Source organism: Lytechinus pictus, chromosome 5 (assembly GCF_037042905.1).
Source record: "Lytechinus pictus isolate F3 Inbred chromosome 5, Lp3.0, whole genome shotgun sequence".
NCBI classification, from domain to species: domain Eukaryota; kingdom Metazoa; phylum Echinodermata; class Echinoidea; order Temnopleuroida; family Toxopneustidae; genus Lytechinus; species Lytechinus pictus.
In genome coordinates this window covers 8,779,009-8,806,562 of record NC_087249.1, presented here as the reverse complement: position 1 = coordinate 8,806,562, position 27,554 = coordinate 8,779,009, and the positions used below count along the sequence as shown (strand labels likewise).

The following is a 27,554-nucleotide window of genomic DNA, read 5'->3' as shown; positions in this document are numbered from 1 at the left end:
TTGACTGCATGTTATTGTTGTAAACACACACTGCACCCACCCCTCACAGTAAACAGCCGAGCACTCCAATCTTGAGGTGAGTTGATCATCGCGCATCCATCCTAACACGCCCATTTAAAGGACAAGTCCACCCCAACCATTAGTTGCTTTGAATAAAAAGAGAAAAATCTAACCAGCATAACACTGAAAATTTCATCACAATCGGATGTAAAATAAGAAAGTTATGACATTTTAAAGTTTCGCTTAATTTCACAAAACAGTTATATGCACATCCTGGCTGGTATGCAAATGAGGAGACTATGACGTCATCCACTCACTGTTTCTTTTGTATTTTATTATATGAAATATGAAAAATTCTAATTTTCTCAGTGTCAAAGTGATACAATGATTGATTCCCCCCTGAACATGTGGAATAAGCATTGTTCAATACTATATGGTTCAGTCAAGTCGGTCCTTATTGTCAAAGCTGTAAAAAATTAAATATTGTATAATTCAAACAGTAAAAAACAAAAGAAATAGTGAGTGATGGACATCATCAACTGTCTCATTCGTATGTCACTGAGATGTGCATATCACTGTTTTGTGAAAATAAGCGAAACTTTAAGATGTCATAACTTTCTTATTTTACATCCGATTTTGATGAAAATTTTTAGCGTTTTGGTCATTGGATTTTTCTCTATTTATTCGAATCCTCATTTTTCTGGGGAGGACTTGACCTTTAAATACAAATTCGTGTATGGTCTTAATTCATGAAAAATAGTTTACATGCTCCTGTGAATGTTACTGTAAATTTTTTTTAGAATTATTTTGTTTTTAAATATACCAGTGTCCTTTATTCACAAGAAGTTGCAATGTTTATGATGATTGTTTGTAAATGATGTTCTTACAAGAAAGAAACTTTAAAACAAGTATAAAGTGTTGTAGAAAATTAGATGTGTTGATGGTGGTGGTGATGATGATGATGATAATGGTGATGATGATGATGAAAATGATGATGATGATGAAAAAGATGATGATGATGAAAATAATGACGATGGTGATGATGATGGTGATGATGATGATAATGGTTATAGCAATGATAATACCATAACTTGAAGATTAGAAAGTCTCAGGCATTATTTAAGGTTGTCCTCAATTTCCCTCTAACATTCTCTTACATGTGTGTGCTGGTATTGCCCCCTTTTCGCCTTTCAAAAACGGAAGCAACAAATCGGGAATGAGGCTTCGAAAATTATCATTTACTCAGGAAGAAGTAGACTGTCTGCTGATTCATCATGTTTTCTGCTAGCTGCCTCGATGATGTAAATGTCTGATTAATTGTAGTTTCCAAGCACAGACCCTATGTAGACATGTTATAAAGCACGATGTAACTTACCAAAATTTCTTCATTTAAATCAGACTATCCCAACTTTACAAGCTTTATTATTGAAAATGTGCATACTAGTAATAACGAGTGTTGGAAAATGATTCAGGCTGTTCCGCGTGAGATATACCACGTTAATTTCCTTACAGTGTCTGTACTGTGCAGACTAACTTTCTAAGAGGCACATAGGGGCGGTTACCTGTTGATGAAAAATGCCAAGGTAAAATGAATTGATGAGCAGCCATATATGACGTTAGTATTGAAATAACATTCGAGAGAGGGGAGCTTGGTCACTTGTAGTAAAATATTGTATGTTAAATTATAACAGAAGATTTTACTTGTCAGGGTTCCCAGTCCATCAGGAAAATCAGGGAAAATTATTTTAATTTTTTCCAGTCAGGGAAAAAACAGGGAATTTGATAAAAAATACCTCAAATCAGGAAAAAATGCCTCGAATGAGGGAAAAATCAGGGAATTTGATCGACCCAAAAGTCGAAAGCATGGTAGTCAGTCAGACTCTGTTATATTTTGATGCATATCAAAACATCATCCATTGAATGACTGGTTATGGCGGTACTAATTAGTTTTACATTATTGTTTTTATACTGAAATACATGTAATTCACTGCAACAACTTAGAAAACATGCGAAACTGGGAATGGGTTTAAATGATTATCAGGGAATTTTCAAACTTCATTAGAGAAAAATCAGGGAATTTTGTTTTCTTGAAAAGCTGGGAACCCTGTTGACCAATGGCTTTATGCAGATTTGTATTTGAAGAGAATGAAATTTCTTAGCTCAAATCACCAATAATACCGTAAATTCAAAGGGTAAACATATTCATGTAACACTGTTACTTCGGGAAAGCATTTAGTCACTTGTTTTCTCCCTTTTTTAAGACAACCCACCATGTATCGCATATTGATCCAGGAAGTAAAAGGTCAATGTTGTGTATATCTTTTGCAATTAAATCCACATTTAAGCTTACCTATAATTCCTGAATATCACTACTTACAAAATTAAAATCAAAGCTGCAGTACTGTATATATATGGATGCACTTGTAAAGTATCAGATATTATCTTGACACATCTCCAAGAAAATAAAATGAAAATTCAATGAATTTTAAAGCGGTCATCTCACTCCAGGCATTATGAGTGTAGAAAATGCGTTATGAATTTGATTAATTACTGACGAGAATATAAGATGAAATAAAATGCATACTTTTCTGAGATTTTTAGTAAACTTAACATATGACGTGCTGCACGCGTTTCAAGATGGCAGTTCACTTAGGAAATTCAATTTTCTGGTGCATTAGACCTCCAATGAATCAAGAATGTTTATTCCCTGTAAAAAAAGCCACTGGCTTGAAAGCAATTCCATCCAGATCACTGCTTGATGGGAAAATCTGCTTCGATCTAACTAATGTAGAGTGGTTCACAATAACAATTTAAAAAGCTGTTTCTGGGTAAAAAAGTGAATTTCCTAAAAGTGAGTTCAATACACTATTTTTAGATCCCAATCTATTGTAGATGTACATTTAGATTTAGATACACCTTGGAAATAATTGTTTATATTTTTAAATCTAGTTTACGTAAGGCAAGAAAACACAAAGAGATAACAATGCACATTGGTAGATCCCTATTGTCAAAAGGTAGGGGGTAATTTGAAGAGTTTTTTTTTACTTATCAGAAATTTTTTGATATAGCTTTACAAGTTTTAAATCTTTTAAAAAACTACTGTAAAGTTGAAATAGATGCAGGTTTTAGAAAAATTTGTAAGATTCTTTCTCACATGAAGTTCAGTTGTTGGTAAGTTCTATGAGTGACCATTAAAAGGGATATGTTCAGTGTGAACCATGTCATGTAGGAATATACTGTGAGTTGGAGCAGACATTTCATCCAGGTCTAAAAGCGGTAACGTTGGAAGATTTGTAGCTCCTAATTAACGGTGCGGGTGTGATTGGGTTAGGCAAAAAATTCTGCAACGATGCATGAGTTTCTGGAAGATTCACTGGTGCTTGAGGTACAACTGAGGCAGAAACAATCCTCGTTTGTCTGGTCATGGCAGAGAAGATTTTTTAGGAGATGGGTGATCCCTGATGCGAAAGCGGTGGTGTGGAATGCCACGTTCTCTCACCCCCTGTATTATCGTGGGTTTTACCTGGCTATCCAACTGGAAGATGTGCGTGTCATGGATGAGGTGCAAAAGAAGGATCTCTTGACAGATTTGTGCATATTGATGTGATTTTAGAGTCATTTAGTTTCTCCTTTTGTTGGGGGGGGGGGGTAGGAGAGGGGGAACGGGGCTGTGTATCACATGGTATCTCCTTCTGGTTCCTTGCATTTATTTTTAAAAGATGCCTTCATCAGAATCATTAGAAACAAAACAAAAAATAATACCGTATATCATATTTTCATTTCATTGTCTTGTTAGAAATCATTATTTTTTAATTGTCTTTTTTTACTTCATTGTTTTTGTTTTGAATTTGTTATTGTTTATTTTTATCCTTTATTTTTCATTGATATTTTTACAATTTTGCTTTAATTATCAATATTACATTAAAAAATCCTCATCAACTCTCTATATTTTTGTATTTATTTAGAGTATTATTACTGCTATTAATTTCTTAAGTTTTATTTTACTTTATTTTATATTTTTATTTTATGTTTCTATTCATTCATTTATTTATTTATATTTATTTTTTAAATTAATTTATTTATCTATTTATTTTTATTCATTTATTTATTAATTAATTATTATTATTATTTTTTTTTTTGGGGGGAGTCAATTCTTTATGCAATTCTTAGAACTGATTGTGAATTTGTGACATGCAATGCCTACAGGATGAATGTTTGACCATGAATGTGAATGAGAAAAAATATATAGATGTTATGATATGATAATTTTAAAGGGAATATACATGAATTCATCTCAAAGTTCCAACTCTTTCCTTTATTCCATCCCTCTTTCTCTTCCTATCCCCTTCTTTTCTTCCCTTCTTCACCTTCTTTATCCCCAATTTTGTTCTTCCTCCTACCTCACTTTCATCTGTCTTGCCATACCAGAAGAGTTTTTGTGATGACAGCTTTCCTGATGATGATGATCCCATTTTATGCCTCATTTATACAAGTGTTCTCTTTGAAAGTCAGGGTCAGAGAATAAAGGTCATCTCCATAGCAACATGAATAACAAATAATGAGGAATTCTAATGTTGACAGGCTGGAACTTCATGCACTAGACAAGTTTTGTAAATGAATTGACCGTTTGGTGACTCTGCTCTCACCTGACATTTCATTTTCGGTCTTTGTCTCCCAAATTCAATCAATTCTTTCCTGCAATTTGAAGTAATTTCCATTAATTTCATACAAAGACAAGACAGACTTTGGGTTTGAAGGGATGAAGATGTGGAACATGTTGGATGATGATGTTAAAGTGACTACTAAATATGGGAAAACATAAAACCATAACAAAGATTATTTAAAAACGATGTTAGAAAATGATTAATAATATTAAAAAAAATATATAATCTTGTCCCCAGCAAAGTGTCTGTCAGGTAACTTTTAATGCTTAGTTATCAATCATTCTTAAAAAAATACTTGTATTTTTATTTGACTTTGCAATGATTAATCTTCTTATATCACTCTTTGGCAATAAAAACAATGGTCTGTATTATTACTTTGTTAATAATTCTTTCTTCTAAATTCTCATGCGGTCATTCTTATTCATACTAATTGATTTTTTTTTGACATTGCGCATCACTATGCTACATACATGTATGCATGTGTAATTGAAATATACGTATGCATTGTTATATATATCCCATTTTACGTATTTATTATACCATTTAAGAGATGAATGTGGGTGTTTTTTCAGTTGCTACGTTAATGTTACTTCCAAATGAAATGTTATGTGACTGAAAGCAAATCTATATAACTAGTCATTTGGATGTAGAGTTGGAAGTCGTCTCCAATTTCACAGAGCTCATGATGATAAATGAACCTGGGATGAACTGAAGAGAGGAAGAAATAGGAATATTTGTTACCCTTCATGTTTAATCTATGGTATCCAAGCTGTTGTCATGGAAACCATCCATTAAATCATGTTCTCCCTTCCCGCATGACCATCTCGAGTGACATGGGAGAAAAACCTCAATGATGGGAAAACTCATCATTCTTACTTTTTAGAAAAGAATGATCCGAGAAATTGTTTCATCTTGCATCATATGATTGCCATATCATCTATCGCTCTTCAAAATTAATTCTTTTGTGGACTAACCCGATATATCCTATTCTCATTTGTTTACATATGATTGCATGATGAATGCATGATGATTGTATGATGAATGCAAGATGTGATTGCATGCTAAAGTATGAACTTAATTTGATTTTGTCTTTTGATATATTTGTATAGATGGTATTTCTTATTCTGGCATGCAGTTTGGATGTTATTATTTTTTGGCAGATGCATTTTATATCATCTATTGCTACTATTTCATCAAAAAGAAATTTATCATTTAGGAAGTAAATTTTCATTGTGTTTTCATCTTTCCTTATGCTGCATGTAAATAAAAATCATTTATCATCTCATATCCAGCATATCTGATCATTTTGCTCCATTCCATTGGTTGCTGTATCATATGTTCAACTGATAATTTTGATTATTTCCATGAATGCTTTCATTTTTTGTACTTTAATTTACCAAATATATTAAAAGGTCTGTACATATTACTGAATATATTTTGTGCTTGTTTGTGTTCGAAAATAAGCAAAATAATCATTTGAATTGAAAGGGAATAGCGTCCCTCTGGATTATAAGGCTGTTAATTAGAAGAAATGTTAATATGCTATAATTCAATTAAGATTACAGTTACACCTCTATCAGAAACACATTTTGCATTTCACTTGGTTATTCACCAATTTGTAGGTAAAGTGATACCGAACTATATAAGGAACAGCAATGCTTATGTAAAAAATATGATAGAAAGTACAGATTAATCAGAGATCAAAGTTTTGAAAATTGAATAAAACAAATCAACTCTACTTAATTCCCTCAAATTCTTTTCTAGTAATAACAAGATTCACGGGGGTGGTGAAATTGAATTAATAGTTGCTGATTGCCGTTCTTATTTCACATTTTGATGACGTGCTTTATTGATTGGTTCTTCAGATTCAGACACGCTGTGGTACGGTCCATGATCGGGGGCAAGAAGCATTTCATGGCCCAGAGGATAGCAGCCGGTGGGGCAGGCGGACACCAGCCCCGGCTACTAGCCCTGGTGGACAAGGTACAAGCTATGCAGAAGGCCAGTGATGGCGCATTGTCAGGTAAGCTTATTTCTTCTTCTTTTTCTTTTGGAGGGGACAATGCTGGAAAGGACACAGTGTAACACAGTGTGATCACAGTGTGTTCACATTGTGGACTACTTGAAAATATTATTCATGCTGTTAAAACGATCAAATTGAACAGTGTGAAGATATTTTCATACCCCACACATCGACAGTGTGTAACTGTTCACAGCATGTTCACATGGTCGACTATGTGAATACGTGATCCACACTTTTGATAGGCTAAAATTTAACGGTGTGAAGGTGAACCCACTGTGGCACACACTGCGGGACATTGTTCTATCCAGTAGGGAATTGAGGCAAAAGTGGTTTTTTTTTAAACCAAGTGTAATTAGATGGAATTGACTTATGGGGTGTTGCAAGAAACTTGCGATCAATTGCAAGTCAATTGTTGGTCCCTAAATCAATCATATGTCTTGCAATTGATTGCAAATTTGCAATTCATTGCTAATCTGTTGATCTGTCAGTTGTAAAATTGCGACAGAATATTTGCAATTGATCGCAAATATTTTCTTGCAACACCCCCTTAGTGGTGTTAGTTGATGAATTGTCTCTTTCTTTCTTTCTAGCTGAACAATTGTTCTGTTTGGTTTGATATAGCATTAGCTTGAAATCCATTGCATTATTAATTGGCTATAATTGTTTTTCCTGTACACAGAGGACTTAAAGGGAAAGTTTACCTTTGCATCGCCAAATTACACCGTGATGGAGAGTTGTGGCAAGCTGGAGGTTGATGTCCTCTTTCACCGATCAACTCCGTAAGTCTTCTTTTTCATACTCATACCTCAGGGCCTAATGTTGGTCATACAAAGAGTTGTGATTGATCCAATCAGTAATAAATATGGAAGCCATTAATGTCATAATATTTTTTATTTACAAGGCATATTGCCGATTGTGTGTCAAAACCTCATCTCAACATTTACAAAATGTTATTGTAGCTCAGAAAAAAGTTGTATTTTAGAAATAGAACAATGGTAGTTACCACATATTGTTCATGCGGATAACTCTTTCTAGACTATAGAAAGTATCAACTTACATCAAAAACTCTAAAATTTAGCTTTTTATGAGCTGCCCCTAATTTTATGTGAAAATAGTGAACTCTGTGAAGGACACATATATTCTTGATAATGGTGTTGCTGGCTTGCCATCTTTGAGATCGATTTGATTAATTGAAACTCTTTCTAGTCTTCTTTTATTTTCTTACATATTAGGAAGGTACCATTCCATATGTAATCCCTATTTTGAATCAGGCAAATCGAGAAGTCTGATTCACAACTTGTATTATAAGTAGCAATGTTGTTTCGGGAAAAAAAATCTTGAGGCTTGAATGTTTAATGTTAGTTGTAATGTTATAGATGCTGAGAGTCGTTGCTAGTTCTGAATAGCATTCCAACATGGATTTGTATTATACGCCTCTGCCTATTAAAGGTGTATGCTGGAGGCATTACTTATGTGATGTGTATTTTACAAATAATATGGTCTATGATAATTTCATAACTTCTGTTTGTTTTCCACCATTTACCAGCGGGAGGAAATTCTGATATGAAAGACAAATTAGAAGAGAAAATTAAGAAATCTTAATTACAGTAAAGTCTTACAACATTAATTTCTATTTTAGTGATGTAAATTTCATCAATGTATATTTATAGTACTAAGAAGAAAGCAAATTGAAATTTCAGTAATTAATGTTATTTGAAAAGAAAATTTCAAGTTAGCAAACTCACCTTTTTTCTCAATTTTATTTACACCATATTTCTGAGAATCTAGATATGGGAATTATCAAGAAGAATAGAAAATTGGGGCTTGGTTAATGGTAGTATTGTAATTTTGATGGAGGCATTGTGAAGGAAATTCAATTATAAGCAAGAAAATATCAGTTGATAAAGGAAATGCAAATTTATTTTACGTCATAACTTGTCTGCACATAAAGGTTTTTGTCAGAGCAATTTTCTGATCATCCGTTCATTAGCAAGACAATTGAATTTTAAATTGGTCGAACTGCCTCGCAGAGCCAGACAATACATTCCAAATACCATTAAAGCTGTAACTGTTCTGTATTGTTTTGTAATTGACTGGCGTATATGATTCTTCGAAACATGTGTGATGGATGAAATGCACATATGAGAAGTATGTTATTTTGGGGGTCGGTTGTATCCTGATGAAGGTGATAGTCCTTTTTGCGTTCTATATCTTCAGATATCACCCTTTCATTTTAATGAATGAAATTAATAATTCTAAAGCTGAATGCTTGGCTCGGCATGAGGCCATCAGAGACAGCAGATAATAATTAAACTTTCCACTCTTCATCCGAGGTAGAACAAATTCACGGACAAAGCTTGATGTTGCTATGGCAATACCAGAGATCAGTCGGTGTGAGATTAAACAGAGGGATAGATTGGTATGACAGGCAAAATGAAAAAAAAAAGTGAAATCATGCATCGGAGGATGAGAAGGGAATTATCAGTTCAGTGATGTCAGAAGCAAGCAACAATCTTTAATTATTTGACCACTTCCGGGTAATAAAGATTGGTCAATGATTAATGTGCTCATAGAGCTGGTTCAAGTGAGAGAAGATATTACTTTGATATTGATGATACCTCTATGTATTTTTGTGTGTAAACTGTGGAGGTTAAGGGGAGAGGCATGAAGGTACTTGAAACTTCATTCCCCTTGAAAAAGCAATTCAATAATTAATATATTTATCATCAAAATGATTAAGGTAGTTGTTATTAGTATTTAGAAAAAAAAATCTGTGTGGGGGGGATGGGAAACAAGCCCGGATTATTTTGCCTGATATATTGTCTCTGTATTAATATCCCGTCCCTTACATACAATCTTTAAAAATGCAACAGAATTTTGTCAGAGGATAATTTTGGCATAATTTCATTATTGGGAAGAGACCACTTGATTAAAATTCTTAAAATTGAATTATTGTTTCTTTTTATTTAAATTGATAAAACAATTAGTTTATAGATCAGCTGTGATGTATAATCGGTTTCACCATTTTCTTCAAATTCTTGGGGGGAATGGGCAACAAACCCGGAGTCTTTTTTCCTTCCCCCTTAATTTTAATAATTAAGAATAACCCAGAATGTGTGAAAGATACACACATACACTATTTAAAGGAAAGAGGGGACTTCTAAAAACTCTTTGACGATGTTATGTTTCAAACCAATATTGGAATGATTAATAGAATAAACACCATCCATGTCCATAAAATTTTGATTGAATTCCTTCCGCTTCTCACCCGCACTGATCAAATAAAATATCCCTCTGCCAGCCAACGCCACAACGCTGACCGGTACTGACAGGAAATTTGTTGTCGTTGGTCACTTTCTTAATCAAATTCCTCTTGACCGCTTCATTGTAATGTAGAGATGTTTCGTGTCTTGTTTTTGTTGGAAGCTACCCAGAAGGGTCTGATATGATTATCACGATGATGACCGTGGCTATGGAATGCTTGTCCACCTTAGACATCAATACTGATTCTTATGGACTGGAGCATATACTCACTGAATATTCTCAGATATGAAGGGTTTCTGTAGTATCTGACATGATCATAACAAACTTCATATATGTTGTGTTATTGCCTCTTTACGAAATATCCTGATGTTATTTCCTTGAATAGATTAATAAGATTGATTTTATCAATTTGTTTGTGAAATATTTTTCATGACAGAAAAACTTTCAATATGAAAAGGGAATATGTATACATGGAATTATGACATTATCACAAAAGTTCTAATTACACATAAAGAATCTGATGAAATGGTTAAAAATAGAAATCAATAAATTAAATGAAAATTCCTGACCAATAAATTACTCATTGTGGATGCAAATGATTTAAGAAGATCAACAAAGAAGATGTTCATCAATTTTTGTTTTAAAATCCATGAAATTTTGCTGTGATATTAAACTTTCACCTCATTTAAGTTTACAATTAGAAGTTTGAATGGTTAAATAATACCATGCAATGCCACACAAAGATAGAAAGTTGGAATCAGGTTAGAACAGTGTTGGAAGGGAAGCAAAACATTTTTTTTAGTAATGTTCCATTTATGTAATGATATATTATATGATGCATTCAAGATATTCTTTTATTCATTGTAAATATTTTCCTGATCTATTTTCTTAATTGATGAATATCTTGCTAGTTGAACGTCATAAACGTTTTTGCATCCATATTGAGTATTTTCTTCTTGCAGAAAATTTCGTACAATTTCTTTCTTTTATTTTTTGTCAACTTAAACAGATATCCCTTATTCATCTTTTTGTAAGTGAAAATGTAGTTAGTGAATATATTTGTTTGAAATCATACCATATTACTAGGTATTTACATTTGATTTCCAAATTGTTTTTTTTTAAGTAGAAATGCATTGAATTCCTCTTATCCAGCCCCAAAAAAACCCAAAAGCATTCCAAATCTTTTCTTTCTCTCACCATCTTCCCTCTCATTCTCTGACTACAGGGTGTAATCGACTATAAAGACACCAACAAATTTTCCATTTAAAATCTTGAAATGCCATTGTTTTTTCACCACAGCTTGTTGTTCGAGTAGCCTGGGACTAATTCCCATGTGGTTATGTATTATAGATCAGTACATGTATACCAGCGCTCTTTCTGACAATCGTGTATATTGTATAACACCCGCCAATAATGGATTATTGATTTCCATACAAGACGGGAGCGCACCTATTGCTTGTAGTTGCTATGTGTTGTATCGAGGACTGGCGGGAGTCAGGGGACAGAAAGCAGGAGGACAAAAAGGCAGCGCCACAGTGAACTTAAATGCAAGCTGGATTTTAGAAGCTCTGCAAGAGCCGTCATTTCTAGTTTTGAAAATACTTTTATGTATATGGCAGAGTTGTCATGGAAATGAAATCACATATGAAATTGATAATCTACTTTTGATACTTTCAACCTTTTGTCTTGGTTGACTTGATACAATGAAAGTTGATGCATGTAATAGGAAATAAAAAAAATCAAGAGGATTTAATATTTTTAATCTACATCTTTTTGATTTACTTGGCAAGATCAGCAGTGAACTTGAGATTATCTAATGTTTAGGCCTATATGAATTTTTTTTTTTGGGGGGGGGGAAGAAAGGGGGAGGAGGAGAAAGGGGGTTTAGGGGAGGGCAAGCGGTGACCTCCCTTAATTTTTCTTCCTGCCACTTATTCGATGTTTGACAAAGTTCTTACAATAGATGAAAGGAGTCGTGAGAAAATGGTAAATAGCTTCGGGAAAAAAATCCATACCCATAATGAATTCGCTTTCAGCGGCGATCGTCAAAATCAATATCTGAGTCCCTTTTATCTACCATCATGCTGCCTGGTTTTGACAGCAAGCATCATGTATCATGGGGAATGACAGGGCTTGTTTTATATTGTATGAGTTAATGATAGGTGTAATAAAACACCCCACCTATGTATGTATGTGTATAGTTCACATCTATGTGCAGATACATGAATGAAATGGATGTGATAGAGATGTTTCAAATTTATGAGCAAAGTAACCACATAAATTCAATACCATGGGCATAAATTAATGAAATTATGCTATTCAAGTGGGGAATGACACAATAGTTCACCCCCCCCCCCAAACACTAGATTTACTGCTTGAATTTAATCCAGTTTTCAATACATTCATGCTTTATGTTTATAGATTTATAGAAATTAATCACATAAAGATTGAAATATATTGTCCAAACATTATCAATGTTCATAATGGTTTGAATGATTATGCATTGTACATCAGTGATGAAATGTTTATTACCGGTATATTTAGAAGATGATTGATGCTAGTTTTTTGCTGAATTCATTTCTTTTGTATATCTTGTAATGGAGCTTGGAGATCATATTTTCTCTCAAATCGTAGAATATTAGTCAGACAAAATATGATTGAATCTCATGAAAGAACTCATTTCTTTTGTATATCTTGTAATGGAGCTTGGAGATCATATTTTCTCTCAAATCGTAGAATATTAGTCAGACAAAATATGATTGAATCTCATGAAAGGACTCATTCCTAACAATGATTAAGGATTATGCTGGCAATTCTGTTAAGTATATACTTCTGACCCCCTACATGCAGGAAATTTCCCGTAATTATTTCTTTACTGTCTAGTAAAGGTTTTTGAAAAAATTCACTTCAAAAATTAATTGGGGATCTTATTTAAAAAGAGGATGATTATTTTAGGGAATTGTCTAATTGTAAAAAAAAGTACATATCAACATGTGTTTTATTTAAATGTATTTGGTTATGAAATACATAGACATGAATATCCCCTCTTTTTATTCCTCTCATGTAATTTCAGGAGAAGAACTCGTCAGCTCACCCAGGTATGTTAAAATGATTTGTTTAAATATAAAACGCATATATCTGCTTTAAAGACATGCTTTACTAGTATTATTTATATTCAATGATGGAATAAACATGGACCTACTAGCAGGTCAATGGTATAAAGAATATTTGGTTTAACTATGGATGGCAAGAAAAGAGGAGATCAGTATTTTAAAACATAGTGATTGAGAGTAATGTACATATAACTTCTGTCATTTTAATGATTGATGATGATGATGATAATGATGATGATTATTAAATTACTTCCTCTCCCCCAACATTGCCTCCTTCTCATTTTCTTTCTCTGCCATCTCATTCTCCTTCTCCTTCTCTTTCTCTTTCTCCTTCTCCTTCTCTTTCTCCTCCTCATTCTCCTCCTCTTTCTCCTTCTCTTTCTCCTCTTTGTCCTTCTCTTTCTCCTCCTTTTCCTTCTCTTTCTATTTCTCCTCTTTCTCCTTCTCCTTCTCTTTCTCCTCCTTTTTCTTCTCTTTCTACTTCTCCTTTTCCTTCTCTTTCTCCTCCTCTCCCCTTCTGCTCCTGCTTCTTCTTCTTCTCCTTCTCTTCCTTCTCTTTCTACTGTACTTTTCACTGTTATGTGCGTTCCACCATCGTCATGTTTTTACGCATTTTGATCGTTTTACAGGAGAATGGCATCGCGGGCCACCACCATGAGATCGCAGATGAAATCAGCCGTAGCGATGCCTACGATGATTGCATCAAGGGTACCGTCTACGTGACCTACGAGACACGAGACGGCACCGCTAAGCAAGGGACCGAATTCACGCATGCACAGGGCAAATTGGTATGTTGTTACGTACTCTTATAAAATGATGATATGGAGCCGGTAACACAAAGCTTAGCAATCATCGTAGAACATTTCTCTATGATTGATAGCATGGACTACAATATACAGTCAATCGTGAAAATTGAGCGTATGATCAATGGCTAACCTTTGTGTCACGGGACAATGGATCCTAATCAAACGATTGGCTGAGATCTATCATGTGACCGATCATATATTGTAGCTTAAAAAAGTGCTAATAATATAGTGACAAGTTCTAATGACAGCTCTTTTATCTTTAGATGGAATGGTTTATCAAATGATAAGGATCTACACCTATATGTTACATGTATTAAACAAGTAATACACATTTTGCTTGGGCATTAGAATAGTTACACATGCGTGTTTACTTTCAAACAGTTTAAAATATTCTCGCTTTTGCCTTTCATGCTAGAAATGTTCCAAAAGTACCTCTATTTTAGATTGTTCTATTATTATTATTATCATCATTTTATATGGTTTATTGGTTGTACTTTCACTACTTTTTAATGCTACTCTTTCAGGTTTTCACAGAGACAGAATGGAGGAAGACGATCACCATTCCAATCATCAACGATACCCAGTACGAAGCCAACATGGACTTCTACATCCTGCTCAAATCGCCCGAGGGAGGGGGTGCGTTGGGGGATCCCAGCATCACCAGGGTCACAATTATTGATGATGACGGTGAGTGGTGGAAATTAGCCTTATTGTGGTGATGATGGTGGTGGTGACGATGGTGATGATGATGATGGTGGTGGTGATGATGATGATGATTGATGATGATGATGATCATGATGGTGATGATGATGATGATGTTGAAGATGATGATGAGGATGGTGATGATGATGATGATGATGATGATGACGATGATGACGATGATGGTGAATGATGATGATGAGGGTGATGATGATGATGGTGATCAGTATGATAATGGTGAATATGCTGCTGCTGATGATGATAGTGATGACGACGATGATGAAAGTTATGGTAATGATGATGATTGGAGATGAAGATGGTTTATAATGGTAGTGATGCTGATAGATATGTTCAGAATGATGGTTTAGTTTTTGAAGAGGAGGAGGACATTGATCAAAATGAATGGAATGTATCTCTTCTTTTTCACAATGATTAGAGTATCTCCAACTTGGTAACAATTAGTTTCCTACATAGAAAAAAAAGATGAGGATTATTATTAACACTCATACTGAATACATCAAGATAATTTATTGTTACTATTAATTCACTTCATGAAATCATTTGATATTATTCCATCTCAGAGCCTGGCGAGTTCACATTTGAATCTCCTAACTACACAGCTGATCTTGAGAAGGGTCTGGTGACGGCAACGGTTGTAAGATCCAAGGGATTTGATGGCACTGTTACCCTACAGTACGCCACCATGTAAGTCCTTTGAGCTACCACTGACTATAAAGCAATGCCATAAAATAGGTTCCATGACATTTGCTCCGGCGACAATTGCTCCAATGGAAAATCTGCACTTCAAGCCAAACATAAAATCTAACCTCCAAAACCAAATATACCCTGATCAATATCTTCACATTATTCTAAACCAAAAACTCTATTACAATCCTAACTCAAACCCTTTGAAATTTTAAGACAGGAGCAAATGTCGCCGGAGCATGCTGCCGTAATTATGCTTCCAAGGAGCAAAATAAGTACTTTCCTCTCAAAAACAGTTTAGTTTTTCTTAACAATTAGAAGTATAGGCTCATTTATTCTCTGCATTATTGATAATTATCTTAAAATGGTACATTTTAAGACTAGCGATTAATAATACACAGTCAGTGAGAGAACTCACACATCAGTGGTCAGTTTGCTCGATCCCCCTTTAAGCTCTGATCACAAATATCCAAGCTTTTAATTAGAATTTAGGATCCTTGAGCAATCTTATTGATATTTCATTGGAAATCTGCTCTTAGCGATCATGTAAGTATAGCACTTGACAATTCCTGTGTTGATCCTTGGTTCATTGATGAAGTTAGTCGATGAAAAATGATTCTGAAAATATAATATCCAACAAATTCTTGTGTTGATTGAAGCCTTACAAAATACGAGTGGCAAAAATAGGATGCTGATTGAAAAAATACTAATATCCTGTATACTTACGTATATCCTGTATACTTAATTACATTCCGGAGTTGCTTTGAAGGTAATCAACTAATTAAATAATTTCTTCGTATAGAGACAGTAACGTTTCGCAACTTCTCCTAGATCGCTCTCTTGGAGGGGTTGCTGTGGCGACCACTCGGGACGTTTACATGCATCTATAGAGAGTACTGCATCCTCACTAAAGTGGGGGTTTCTCTGTATAATTAGTTTGGATTATACTGTGTTAAGTAAACGTGCAAATATGCCGTTATTTGGTTTTAGTAAGATGTATAAACAATGCCTATCTGGAGGTATTATGTAGGAATGAATTGAGAGTCCTAAAATAGGAATGATTTACATTTTATACTTGGTCAAGTAAGCATGGCTGTATTACTCATAATCATAGGCAATTCAATGATGAAGTCTCACCGCACAGATGCAAGTAGAATGGATAGGTTGCAGAATTTGATTAAGATAAAAACAAAAAGATAGATTTGAGGAAAAACATCTTTGGCAAAAAAAGTCTAATTATGGAATTGCATAAATCTGGTAAACTGATATTCTTAGTGCAAAAAACATTTTACTCATATCCTAAAATGTGTAGTTGAAACCAAACCTTTATCCCCCCAAAAAAACAATTGTGTATTGTTTGATTGTGAAGATTAGCTAAAGTGAATTACTGTGTTATATTGGAAGTCAATGCCACAATTCTACATTTTTCATCATAACCTGTTTGAAGCTAAGTGATTGTTGGTAATTGTGGACCGTACTGATTGTGGAAACTTTGTTTTTCTCGGTTCTTGATACTCTATTCTCCATATTGTTTGAAAGAGTGGAACACTTAACTGAAGTCAAAGTTCTTCTGTTTATATGATCATTGTGCTTGCTATATTTATGTGGAGGGTATTGACTATATTATATTTTTAAATGCTTCTAAGAATCTATTAAATATTCAATATTGAAAAGCGTAGATCACTTTGTCTCATTGTGAGTTTAGCTTGGATAATGGTCATATTTACTTTAATGGTAGCCAATATAATATAAAGCTCAAATAATTTACAATTTATGGTAATTTATGGTACTCAAACTCATTTAATCGATGAGGGAAATGTAAGTGGATTGTTTGAAAGCAGAGGCGAAAAGTTCACAACTGGGCGTTGGGGCATGCAGGTGTAATTTAAGTGCATGCATGTGGCAGCTAGACACTGGTTCAGGGATACATGGTTTAAGTCATGCCCTACCTGGGTCTTGTGTTGCGTATGTTGACATTAACGCTCAGTCCAAAGACATTAATTATCATATCTAATTCAGAAATATTTGTGAATAAGCCCAAAGCACTCACCCTCACACATACATGTACATACCTGATGTGCACATGCAAATGACCATATTAATTTACATGAATTATATTTGAATTGTTTGGCCAGCTACAATTGAAAATCACACGTTTAAATAATGTTTTATTTTAATCTCTGTTCGAAATATCTCTCATTAATCTGTAATTCTGTTATTTTCTTGCAGGGATGGTAATGCAAGGGGAGATCTACATTTGGAAGGTGGAGCTGACTATAAATCCATGTCAGGAACATTGTGCTTTAAACACGAGGAGAAGTCCAAGACCATCGAGATACCAGTCAACAGAGAATCAGTGGTAAGACCCATCCTTCTTTTGTCACTAGTCCCTAGACTCAGTCAGATCTACATCTTTTCGACATTTCCCGATCAAGGTCCTTCAACAGCTGGAATAAATTGGACTAATTATGAACAAATCCAGTAAGGCTAAATGTATCCAACTCCTACTTTTATTTACAGAAGATTCAAAAGAGCAGTTACTGGATTTGATAGACCAAGAGACTTCTAATTAAGTCCAATCTTCTTGTTGCTCCTACCCACCCCAAACTGTAACATTGCATTATGGAGACTTTAAGATGATTGCAGTTTCCCTTTCCCACAGATTCTCCAGTGACTTAATGAAATAATTATTTTCTATTATGTATGGAATAGAATTAGAATAGAATTTTGTTATGAAGCACCAATAAATCAAATTTAAATCAATTTAGATAAGTTTTAAGTCTGTCAAGGAGGGAGCCTCAGTTAAGAAAATTGTAATCATGCAGTCTTCAGTTGTTGTAAAGGTCAACAATACTGAACAGTTATTGTGTTAAGACAGTTACTAGTGAGCTATGGATAGGAAATTTTCTATAGGTCTTCACCTCTGTTAAAGTCCAGTTTTGTGTTTTTATGTCTACAGTCCATCCTTGTAAAGAATTAACATTGTAGCTGACCAGACTAGTTGGAGCTGTATCCTAAAGAGAATACTGCCAAGACTTGATGATGTTTGATGTAAATGTATTTTATGTGTTTGATAATTTATTGATTAATATTTTGTTATCCATTTTTAAAAGGGTTTGAAAATTATCTTGAAAGAGTACTGACAAGACTGCATAATACTTAATATTTTATATTTGATTGATGACAGATCTATTCTTTTGATATCTTGAATTTTAGGGTTTGAGGAACTTCGTGATAGTTCTGAGGAATCCTAGTATTGGAGCCAAGCTTGGGGAACACAGTGCTGCCGTAGCCAACCTCAGACCAGGTCAGTATCTATCACATTCTTTCATAGCTAACATTTTAATATTACTGAGAGCCAGATATGGTTCAGACGTTTTATGATGCAAGACTCGAGAGGGCAGTCTTCTCCAACTGTACATGTGTAGGTGTGATGATTTTGTGGCAATGAGCTCCAGTAGAACTGTTAGCTGGAAGTACTTAGCTCTCGTCTAGGAAGCTAGTATGATTTCCGGTTCATACAGAAAATGTTAGTGAACAAATATGTATGGCCGTCAGAGGAGGTGGTTGGAATTATGGTTCCTGAAGTGACTCTGGAATGCGAAAATTGTCGCAATCGTGTCACTGAGGGGATCATAGTTTCACCAAACCTATGATTGAAGGCCGTATATGTTTGATTTATATCCATCATCGGAATTAGACACAACGGATAGGAATGTAGATATAACTGAATGAATAGCAATCTTTGAGAGAGAATTCATTAATTCTTTTTATAAGCTTTGGTGAGGCCCCTGGCTTGATCACATATGCGCATTGTACATGCATTATTTACGTCTGCCGTCACGGCTCGGGGTACTATTCCCGGGTTGTGACGTCAGATGCCGGGATTCATGGCATTTTTGCCAATTTTGTGACATCGGTTGGAATTATCTTTGGTCACATGACGGGTTTAGACCAAACATCTGTCTAGATTATTATTACGACGGATATAAAAGCAATTACTTTAGAGGTGGCACTATGATTGTATGAGCTCCATGCTTTGAGTCACCTGTACAAGGGTGTGTTTTGACCACCATATTTGTCTTGTTCTCTTGTAGATGACATCGGTGAGAGGGTCGCCCAGATCCTGGAAGATGAGGAGGATGCCGAGACATGGTTTGGACAGATCAAAAAGTGAGTAGGATTCCAATGAACTCTTATTCATCTTCCATGTTTATGTTGTTATGATGGTGAAACTGAATGTGATGATGATGATGTTGATGGACAATTCCATGAAGTAGGTAAAGTAGGCACATCTGAACACCCTATAAATTGATCCTTCCTGAAATGACTGGAGTGCATTTTGTACATCAATTTAAAAGGTATAATGTTCCCAAATTATCATGGCTTAAGTACAACAAGTAGTTTGTGGAGTGATGCAAAAAATTGATAGAAATGGAGGTCGAAAGTGCAAAAGGGTTTATTATTTTATGGCATTAATTGTTCTGATGAAGAAAATGGTGATGATGGTATTAATAATATTCTGAGATGATGGTGCTGTTGGTCATGATGACTATTAATATAAATGAAGGAAATGGTGATGATGTTGATGTTATAATAATATTAAGTTAGATGGCGTTGGGCATGAGGACAATATTAATCTTAATGAAGGAAATGTGATGGTGTTGATTAATGTGGGCATTAAAATTAGCACAACATTCTTGATGCTCATAGTCTTTATCTTATTTTTCTATAGTGCAATGACCCTTGGAGGAGATATCGATGACGATGGCAAGGAGATCCCACCCTCCAAGATGGACTGTATCATGCATTTCATAACATTCTTCTGGAAAGTCATCTTTGCCATTGTACCACCTAAGTAAGTAAACAACTTGAGTGCTGATCTCACTTTGATATATACTTATTCTTTGCTTGAAAATTTTGTGAGTGTGGTATTTCACATTGAAAAAAAATCATTCTGTATTTTACCATTAATGGGCAAGTGGTGGAATAGGACTATGTGAGTGATAGTAGCTGTGATTCGGTATGACATTTTTGCATGAAAAATAATGATAGCAGAAGTGGGATATGCATGACATTGTAAAATGAAAAAAAAAAAGGTGGCAGCGGTGGGATATGACTCGGTTCCATGACCATCGATGGTGGCAGTGGTGGGATATGACTTGGTTCCATGAAAGTCGATGGTGGCAGCGGTGAGATATGACTCGGTTTTATGAAAGATGATGGTTGCAGTGGTGGGATATGACTTGGTTCCATGAAAGTCGACGGTGGCAGCGGTGGGATATGACTCGGTTCTATGAAAGATGATGGCGGTAGCGGTGGGATGTGACTTTATACCATGAAAAATAATGGTGGCAGAGGTGTGATATGACTTTGCAATGAAAGGCATTGGTGGCAGTGCTGGGGTATATCACTATTCCAAATAAACAATTTAATAACTAAGACACGATTGCCTTGTTTTAAGTGATTATATATCTATACATGTATATATATATACATATATAAATATATATTTTCTTTTTTTTACCAAGGAATTACTGGGGAGGATGGCCTGCATTCATTGGATCTCTGCTATTCATCTTTGCTCTCACGGCTGTGGTAGAACAGGTATATACATGCATTTCTGATATTTGGTTTATTTGTAAAAAGCTTGATATTCTCTCATTCTTTCCATGTTTCTCCTGACCTTTCATTTTGTTTCTCCTTCTTGCCTAATTCATGACTCTTTACTCGTTAATCGATAGTATGAGGCACTATTCCTTTATAATGAGAGATAAAAATCTTTTCCAAGATTGTAGCATTGGGTTAGGGTTAGGATTTGATGATGCATGAATAAATATTTGAATTAAGATCAGTATTTGCAGAAACTATCAATTGAGACTCATTTACTCTTGCTGACGATGGGTGGGCGCATTTATTCAACAATTATAATGCTATACATTGAACATGTAAATATTGAAGCAGGAAAATGTTTGCACTGAAATTTGTAGTAATTGTTGTCACAGAGCTGTGATTCTTCAAGATAGAATGTTTCATCATTAGGGCTTCTTCTCCTTGCCCTTCATTCTCTCCAGATCGCTACTTTGCTGAGCTGTGTTGCATTAATAGAGCCCAGTGTTGCGGGTATAACAATCATAGCCCTCGGAACCAGCGTACCAGACACATTTGCAAGTAGAACGGCCGCCATTCAGGACCAACATGCTGATGCTGCCATCGGCAATATAACAGGTAAAATTTCTTTCATGCCCTATACTTTTTGAAAATCGCAAGACGTCAATGCACACTTTGCCACTTCTCTACCTAGGTGCTAGCTAAATGGGTACCCTGTAGGATGTGAAAGTAATTGTAGCTTGTCCAGCACTGTGTGCACCTCGACGGCGACTGACTGGAATACTCCCCAGGAAGTAGAGGATGTGCTTACATTGTGTGCGGGAATGACTGACTGAATCCGATGACTGGGGTAATGATAAATCTGTAATCGCTTAGATATTACGTGCAATGTGTTTCTTACGCGCATTATATATAACCAGATTATTATCATTATCATCTCACATGGGCATGTTCACATTGTTCATTGTTTACGTTCTCTTCCCTGCTGCAGGTAGCAACAGCGTGAACGTGTTCCTTGGCCTTGGTCTCCCTTGGATCATCAAGGTCATGTACCTGTACGTCAACACAGACTCACCTTACCTTGTGGGAACAGAGAACCTTGACCTGGCTGTCATCCTTTTTACAGGAGTTGGTACATGTTGTATATGCATCATCATAGGGAGGAGATATGTAAGTACACCAATCTCTTCAAATGCATGATGTAATATTAAAGGCGGGCCAACAGAAACCCTTAAAAGAGCAAGTTTTGATAAGAGTGATGTTTAATGATTTTTTTTGCCAAGCAAATATGTGAGATGTCAGTGATAATTTGCTTTGTTGGAAATGGGAAGTTAGATTGAGTTAAAGCTTTATGCTTTTCAGAGGCTGTAGGCATTCCTGATTGTTTATTTGTGTGTGTACCAAATTCTAAAAATTGCCCAAAGTTAGTTGCATTCTTCTTGCTGCCATCAGCCAATCAGGATCTAGGATTTCAGGGAAAAACCATTGGATGGCAAAGTTACTATAGTAGTAACTTTTGTGCAATGGGGCCCTGAAAGAGAAAATCAGGTTCATTGTTATATTGCATTAAGCTTGTGATATTGTAAAATATGAAGTGTATTGCATGAGGTACAGTATATATATTTTTTCTTTATTATTGAATATTTACAATCGTTTGATTTTTTTTCAGATTGTTGGAGGTGAGTTAGGGGGTAAAAAGGTGACCAAGTGGTTGACTGGATTCTTTCTCTGCCTCCTCTGGGTTGTATACATCACCGTTGCATCCCTCAGGTCATACCGTATCATCTAAAGGTCAACTACAAAGGTCAGCAAGAGGTCAACCAGAGGTCACCAAGTAAGGTTGATGAGAAGGTCATCCAAGAAATGCTGCAGAGAGGACATTAGAAATTAGAATTAGACCATCACCAGCAGACAATCCTGATGATAAGCACGGAGATAACATCTGCAACCATGTTGCAGATGTGGTTGGAGCTGTTTTAAAGATGATGGAACTGACACTGATGAGGGTTCATTGATGTCCAAGACTAACCTGTTAATATGCAAAGCAGACTGACCTCTGAACTTACAAAGGAATGTTTATTGATATACCTGTAATTCGTGATCGGAATAAAAACAGATTGAGGATGGCATTCCATGGCTAATGGTGGTAGAATCAGATTGGAAATAATCTTCGCACTGTCTTTTCCCTCAAGTAATATGGATTCTCCCTAAAGTCAACTGGATTTTCAATAAAGATATCTGGATTCTCCCTAAAGGTATTTGGGTTCTCCCTAAAGGTATATGGATTCTCCCTAATGGTATCTGGATTCTCCCTAATGGTATCTGGATTCTCCCTAATGGTATCTGGATTCTCCCTAAAGGTATTTGGGTTCTCCCTAAAGGTATATGGATTCTCCCTAATGGTATCTGGATTCTCCCTAAAGGTATCTGGATTCTCCCTAATGGTATCTGGATTCTCCCTAAAGGTATTTGGGTTCTCCCTAAAGGTATATGGATTCTCCCTAATGGTATCTGGATTATCCCTAATGGTATCTGGATTCTCCCTAATATTATCTGGATTCTCCCTAAAGGTATCTGGATTCTCCCTAAAGGCATCGGGATTCTCCCTAAAGGTATCGGGATTCTCCCTAAAGGTATCAGGGTTCTCCCTAAAAGTATCTGGATTCTTCCTCAAAGTATCTGGGTTCTCCCTTAAAGTATCTGGATTCTCCCTAAAGGTATCTGGATTCTCCCTAAAGGTATCTGGATTCTCCCTAAAGATATCTTGATTCTCCCAAAAGGTATCTTTAGGGAGAATACAGATAACCTAAAAGTTAAATGAAACCCAAAATCTAATACAACATGATATCATTGATAAACACAGGACAATCAAAATGAATCCACTTAAACCCCTATCCGATTTCCCAGCATAGAGTACCACCTCTTCAAAGGTATCTGGATTCCCCTTAAAATCATTTTGCAAAATTCTGCTCCTTTGTATATCCATCCAACCACCATATGTGGTTGGAGCTGTTTTAAAGATGATGGAACTGACACTGATGAGGGTTCATTGATGTCCAAGACTAACCTGTTAATATGCAAAGCAGACTGACCTCTGAACTTACAAAGGAATGTTTATTGATATACCTGTAATTCGTGATCGGAATAAAAACAGATTGAGGATGGCATTCCATGGCTAATGGTGGTAGAATCAGATTGGAAATAATCTTCGCACTGTCTTTTCCCTCAAGTAATATGGATTCTCCCTAAAGTCAACTGGATTTTCAATAAAGATATCTGGATTCTCCCTAAAGGTATTTGGGTTCTCCCTAAAGGTATATGGATTCTCCCTAATGGTATCTGGATTCTCCCTAATGGTATCTGGATTCTCCCTAATGGTATCTGGATTCTCCCTAAAGGTATTTGGGTTCTCCCTAAAGGTATATGGATTCTCCCTAATGGTATCTGGATTCTCCCTAAAGGTATCTGGATTCTCCCTAATGGTATCTGGATTCTCCCTAAAGGTATTTGGGTTCTCCCTAAAGGTATATGGATTCTCCCTAATGGTATCTGGATTCTCCCTAATGGTATCTGGATTCTCCCTAAAGGTATTTGGGTTCTCCCTAAAGGTATATGGATTCTCCCTAATGGTATCTGGATTATCCCTAATGGTATCTGGATTCTCCCTAATATTATCTGGATTCTCCCTAAAGGTATCTGGATTCTCCCTAAAGGCATCGGGATTCTCCCTAAAGGTATCGGGATTCTCCCTAAAGGTATCAGGGTTCTCCCTAAAAGTATCTGGATTCTTCCTCAAAGTATCTGGGTTCTCCCTTAAAGTATCTGGATTCTCCCTAAAGGTATATGGATTCTCCCTAAAGGTATCTGGATTCTCCCTAAAGGTATATGGATTCTCCCTAAAGGTATCTGGATTCTCCCTAAAGGTATCTGGATTCTCCCTAAAGATATCTTGATTCTCCCAAAAGGTATCTTTAGGGAGAATACAGATAACCTAAAAGTTAAATGAAACCCAAAATCTAATACAACATGATATCATTGATAAACACAGGACAATCAAAATGAATCCACTTAAACCCCTATCCGATTTCCCAGCATAGAGTACCACCTCTTCAAAGGTATCTGGATTCCCCTTAAAATCATTTTGCAAAATTCTGCTCCTTTGTATATCCATCCAACCACCATATAGCCATTGGCAGTTAGTGTCCTAAAATGGAAAGCTACATGTATTATCATTGCCAAACCAATTCATGGTAAGACATTTCATGTTATGCAAACTAGAAAACTGCGAATCATTATTTTTTTCAGAGCCTGCTCGTATACTACTTTGCATCTTATCTCTATTATGACATCATCCATGTGTGCTGTTGCAGTTTTATTTTTCTGAATATTTTTAATTCCTCTGTGTGAATATTTGTTTTTTGTCTTTTCGAAACATTCCATTTTTAAGTGAATAAATTGTACTCTATCTGATGATTCCTCCAATATGACATAAAATAAGGTGTTTATTTAGATGATATTGAAATATGCCCTGCATAGGTATTGAACTTGTATAGTGAGATATGACATTCCAGTTGAGATATCATAGATACACTTTAGTACAACAAATCCCTGTCTCTGAAATCCATTTACTTATTTGAATAGATAATGTATTTAAGAAATTGAGTTTTGATTATTTTGCTGAGATATTCTAGGAAATGGATAAAAAAACGCATAAAGCAGTGCAACTTTATGTTTGTTTATTCTCCTGTGATAGTACGGAAAGCCATAATGGTTTTTAATTTTGTTATAAATCAAATATCAAAGGTGACATGTCATGAAGTGAAGCAAATATGTAGCTGCTGACAAGTTCTAAACAAGATAATGGGACAGATTTTTAAGAATTATAGAGAAGGTAATGTAGAACGAGTATGTTGATTTGAAAAAAAAAGAAGTTTTGATGAATAACTGAAAAATGTATGACATGTAAATAATGTGTATAACACACTCTATCTGCCTTATTAATCAAAATGATTCACATAGTCTTCTAGAAAGCAATGTATAAATAGCAGATGTTTTGAAGAAATTTATTGCATTATCATGATATATATTTTGTGAGTTACATGTATATGTACTTTTACAAGAATTTTCTTGGTTTTGAAAATGTTGAAATTAAATAAGCTTAAGTTGTCACTGTGCTTTTTCATTTATGGTATTATAAACCTTCATACTTGAAGATGTATTATCAAATATAGTCAGGTTTACCTTTTGTTTGAAAACAAATCATTTAAGCCAAATTAGGTTGTTTCAATTAGTCCATGTTGCTTGTAAAACTGTCGATTTTTTTAAATGCCAAATCCACCCCAACATCAATTTGATTTGAATGAGCAGAGGAAAATCCCATGAGCATATTATTGAAAATTTCATCGAAATCAGATGTAGGATTAGAAAGGTTTTGGCATTTTCATGTTTTGCTTATGTTTTACAATGAGTTATATGTACAACATAATTAGGGGAATTATGACATCACACACTCACTATTTCTATATTAATATATCGAATATCAAATATTTTACTTTCTTAATTATTTTCATATTTATATACCTAAAAAAGGTAGGATAATGAAGATTTTGATTCTTTTAAATACAAAATATATGGTGAAAGTATGACATCATGAGCTGCCCCTCACTCGCATTCTAATTTTGTTGTCCATGCAACTATAATGTGAAAAAATAAAATATAAAGAGACCATAACTTTCTCATTTTGTATTCAAATTTGATGAAATTGTCAGTATTATGTTTGTGTGGAATTTCTCAATTATATTTCTCAAATCGACTTGGTGTCTCCAGCTATATAATAAATCATTACACTTCTCTACTTTCTAAAAACATAAATTAAATATGTAAATTTATTTTAATAACTGGGATATATCCCTTAAAATATGCTATTCATTCTGATGAATGATTAAACCAAAAACAACACACACAAAATTTCTTGCGCGGTGATCCATCTCCCTGACCCGAGCATTACGCCTAGTTGATCAATCACGGCCACGTTACTTCCTCTTTTCTCTTCGTGTCTTCACCGTGTTAAGACATCCGAAGCTAAATCTCTCTCCAACATTAGAATTTTAATGTGAAAATTTTGGATATCATCATTATTTTATGAAAATGATTTTTATCTGTCAGCTTGGAACTAATGAAAAAAATACTATTTATAGGAATTATGAAAATGGTGAGAAAATAGTACATTAAGATTACAGTTTATTTTTCATTGCTGAAAATTACCCTTATGAAATTATAATAATAATAATAATCCATTTTTTATATAGCGCTTAATACATCGGAACGACGTGTCTAAGCGCTTTACAGATATATTATTACCCCGGTCATCGGATTCAATCAGTCATTCCCGCACACAGTGTGTGCACATCCTCCACTCCCTGGGGAGTATTCCAGTCAGTCGCCGGAATGCTTGGTATAATGCTGGTAGCTGCCTATGGATATTATTGCCATTTATGAGTAATTATATTTCCAAGTATTTATTTAAAAATGGAAAGTGTAGAGAACTTGGTCAAATGCTTCATTCAAGATTTTGTGATAAGATGTATTCTATTCACATATGCGTTCCAGTAAGTAAAAAAAACATTGTCTTTATTATGAAATTGTCAAATTTTAGAGTTGTTTTTATTAA

General features: G+C 34.9%; 2 protein-coding genes across 2 annotated transcripts; one reads left to right on the top strand and one right to left on the bottom strand.

Annotated features, from left to right (window-relative positions):
• The first annotated feature begins 4 nt into the window (after positions 1–4).
• On the top strand, positions 5–25,843 carry LOC129262466 (sodium/calcium exchanger 2-like). Its single transcript, XM_054900591.2, has 15 exons — positions 5–76; positions 6,530–6,687; positions 7,367–7,466; positions 13,025–13,049; positions 13,694–13,852; positions 14,395–14,557; positions 15,151–15,274; positions 17,504–17,633; positions 18,491–18,581; positions 19,372–19,447; positions 20,010–20,132; positions 20,806–20,881; positions 21,349–21,502; positions 21,876–22,054; positions 22,554–25,843. The coding sequence occupies exons 2-15, from the start codon at positions 6,555–6,557 to the stop codon at positions 22,671–22,673; spliced, it is 1,653 nt and encodes a 550-aa protein (XP_054756566.2). The 5' UTR covers positions 5–76; positions 6,530–6,554; the 3' UTR covers positions 22,674–25,843.
• On the bottom strand, positions 23,037–25,650 carry LOC129261838 (TRIO and F-actin-binding protein-like). Its single transcript, XM_064099316.1, has 3 exons — positions 25,641–25,650; positions 24,099–24,853; positions 23,037–23,690 (listed from the first exon to the last, which is right to left on the bottom strand). Exons 1-3 carry the CDS (start codon positions 25,648–25,650, stop codon positions 23,037–23,039), a joined length of 1,419 nt encoding a protein of 472 aa, XP_063955386.1.
• Positions 25,844–27,554: the final 1,711 nt, after the last annotated feature.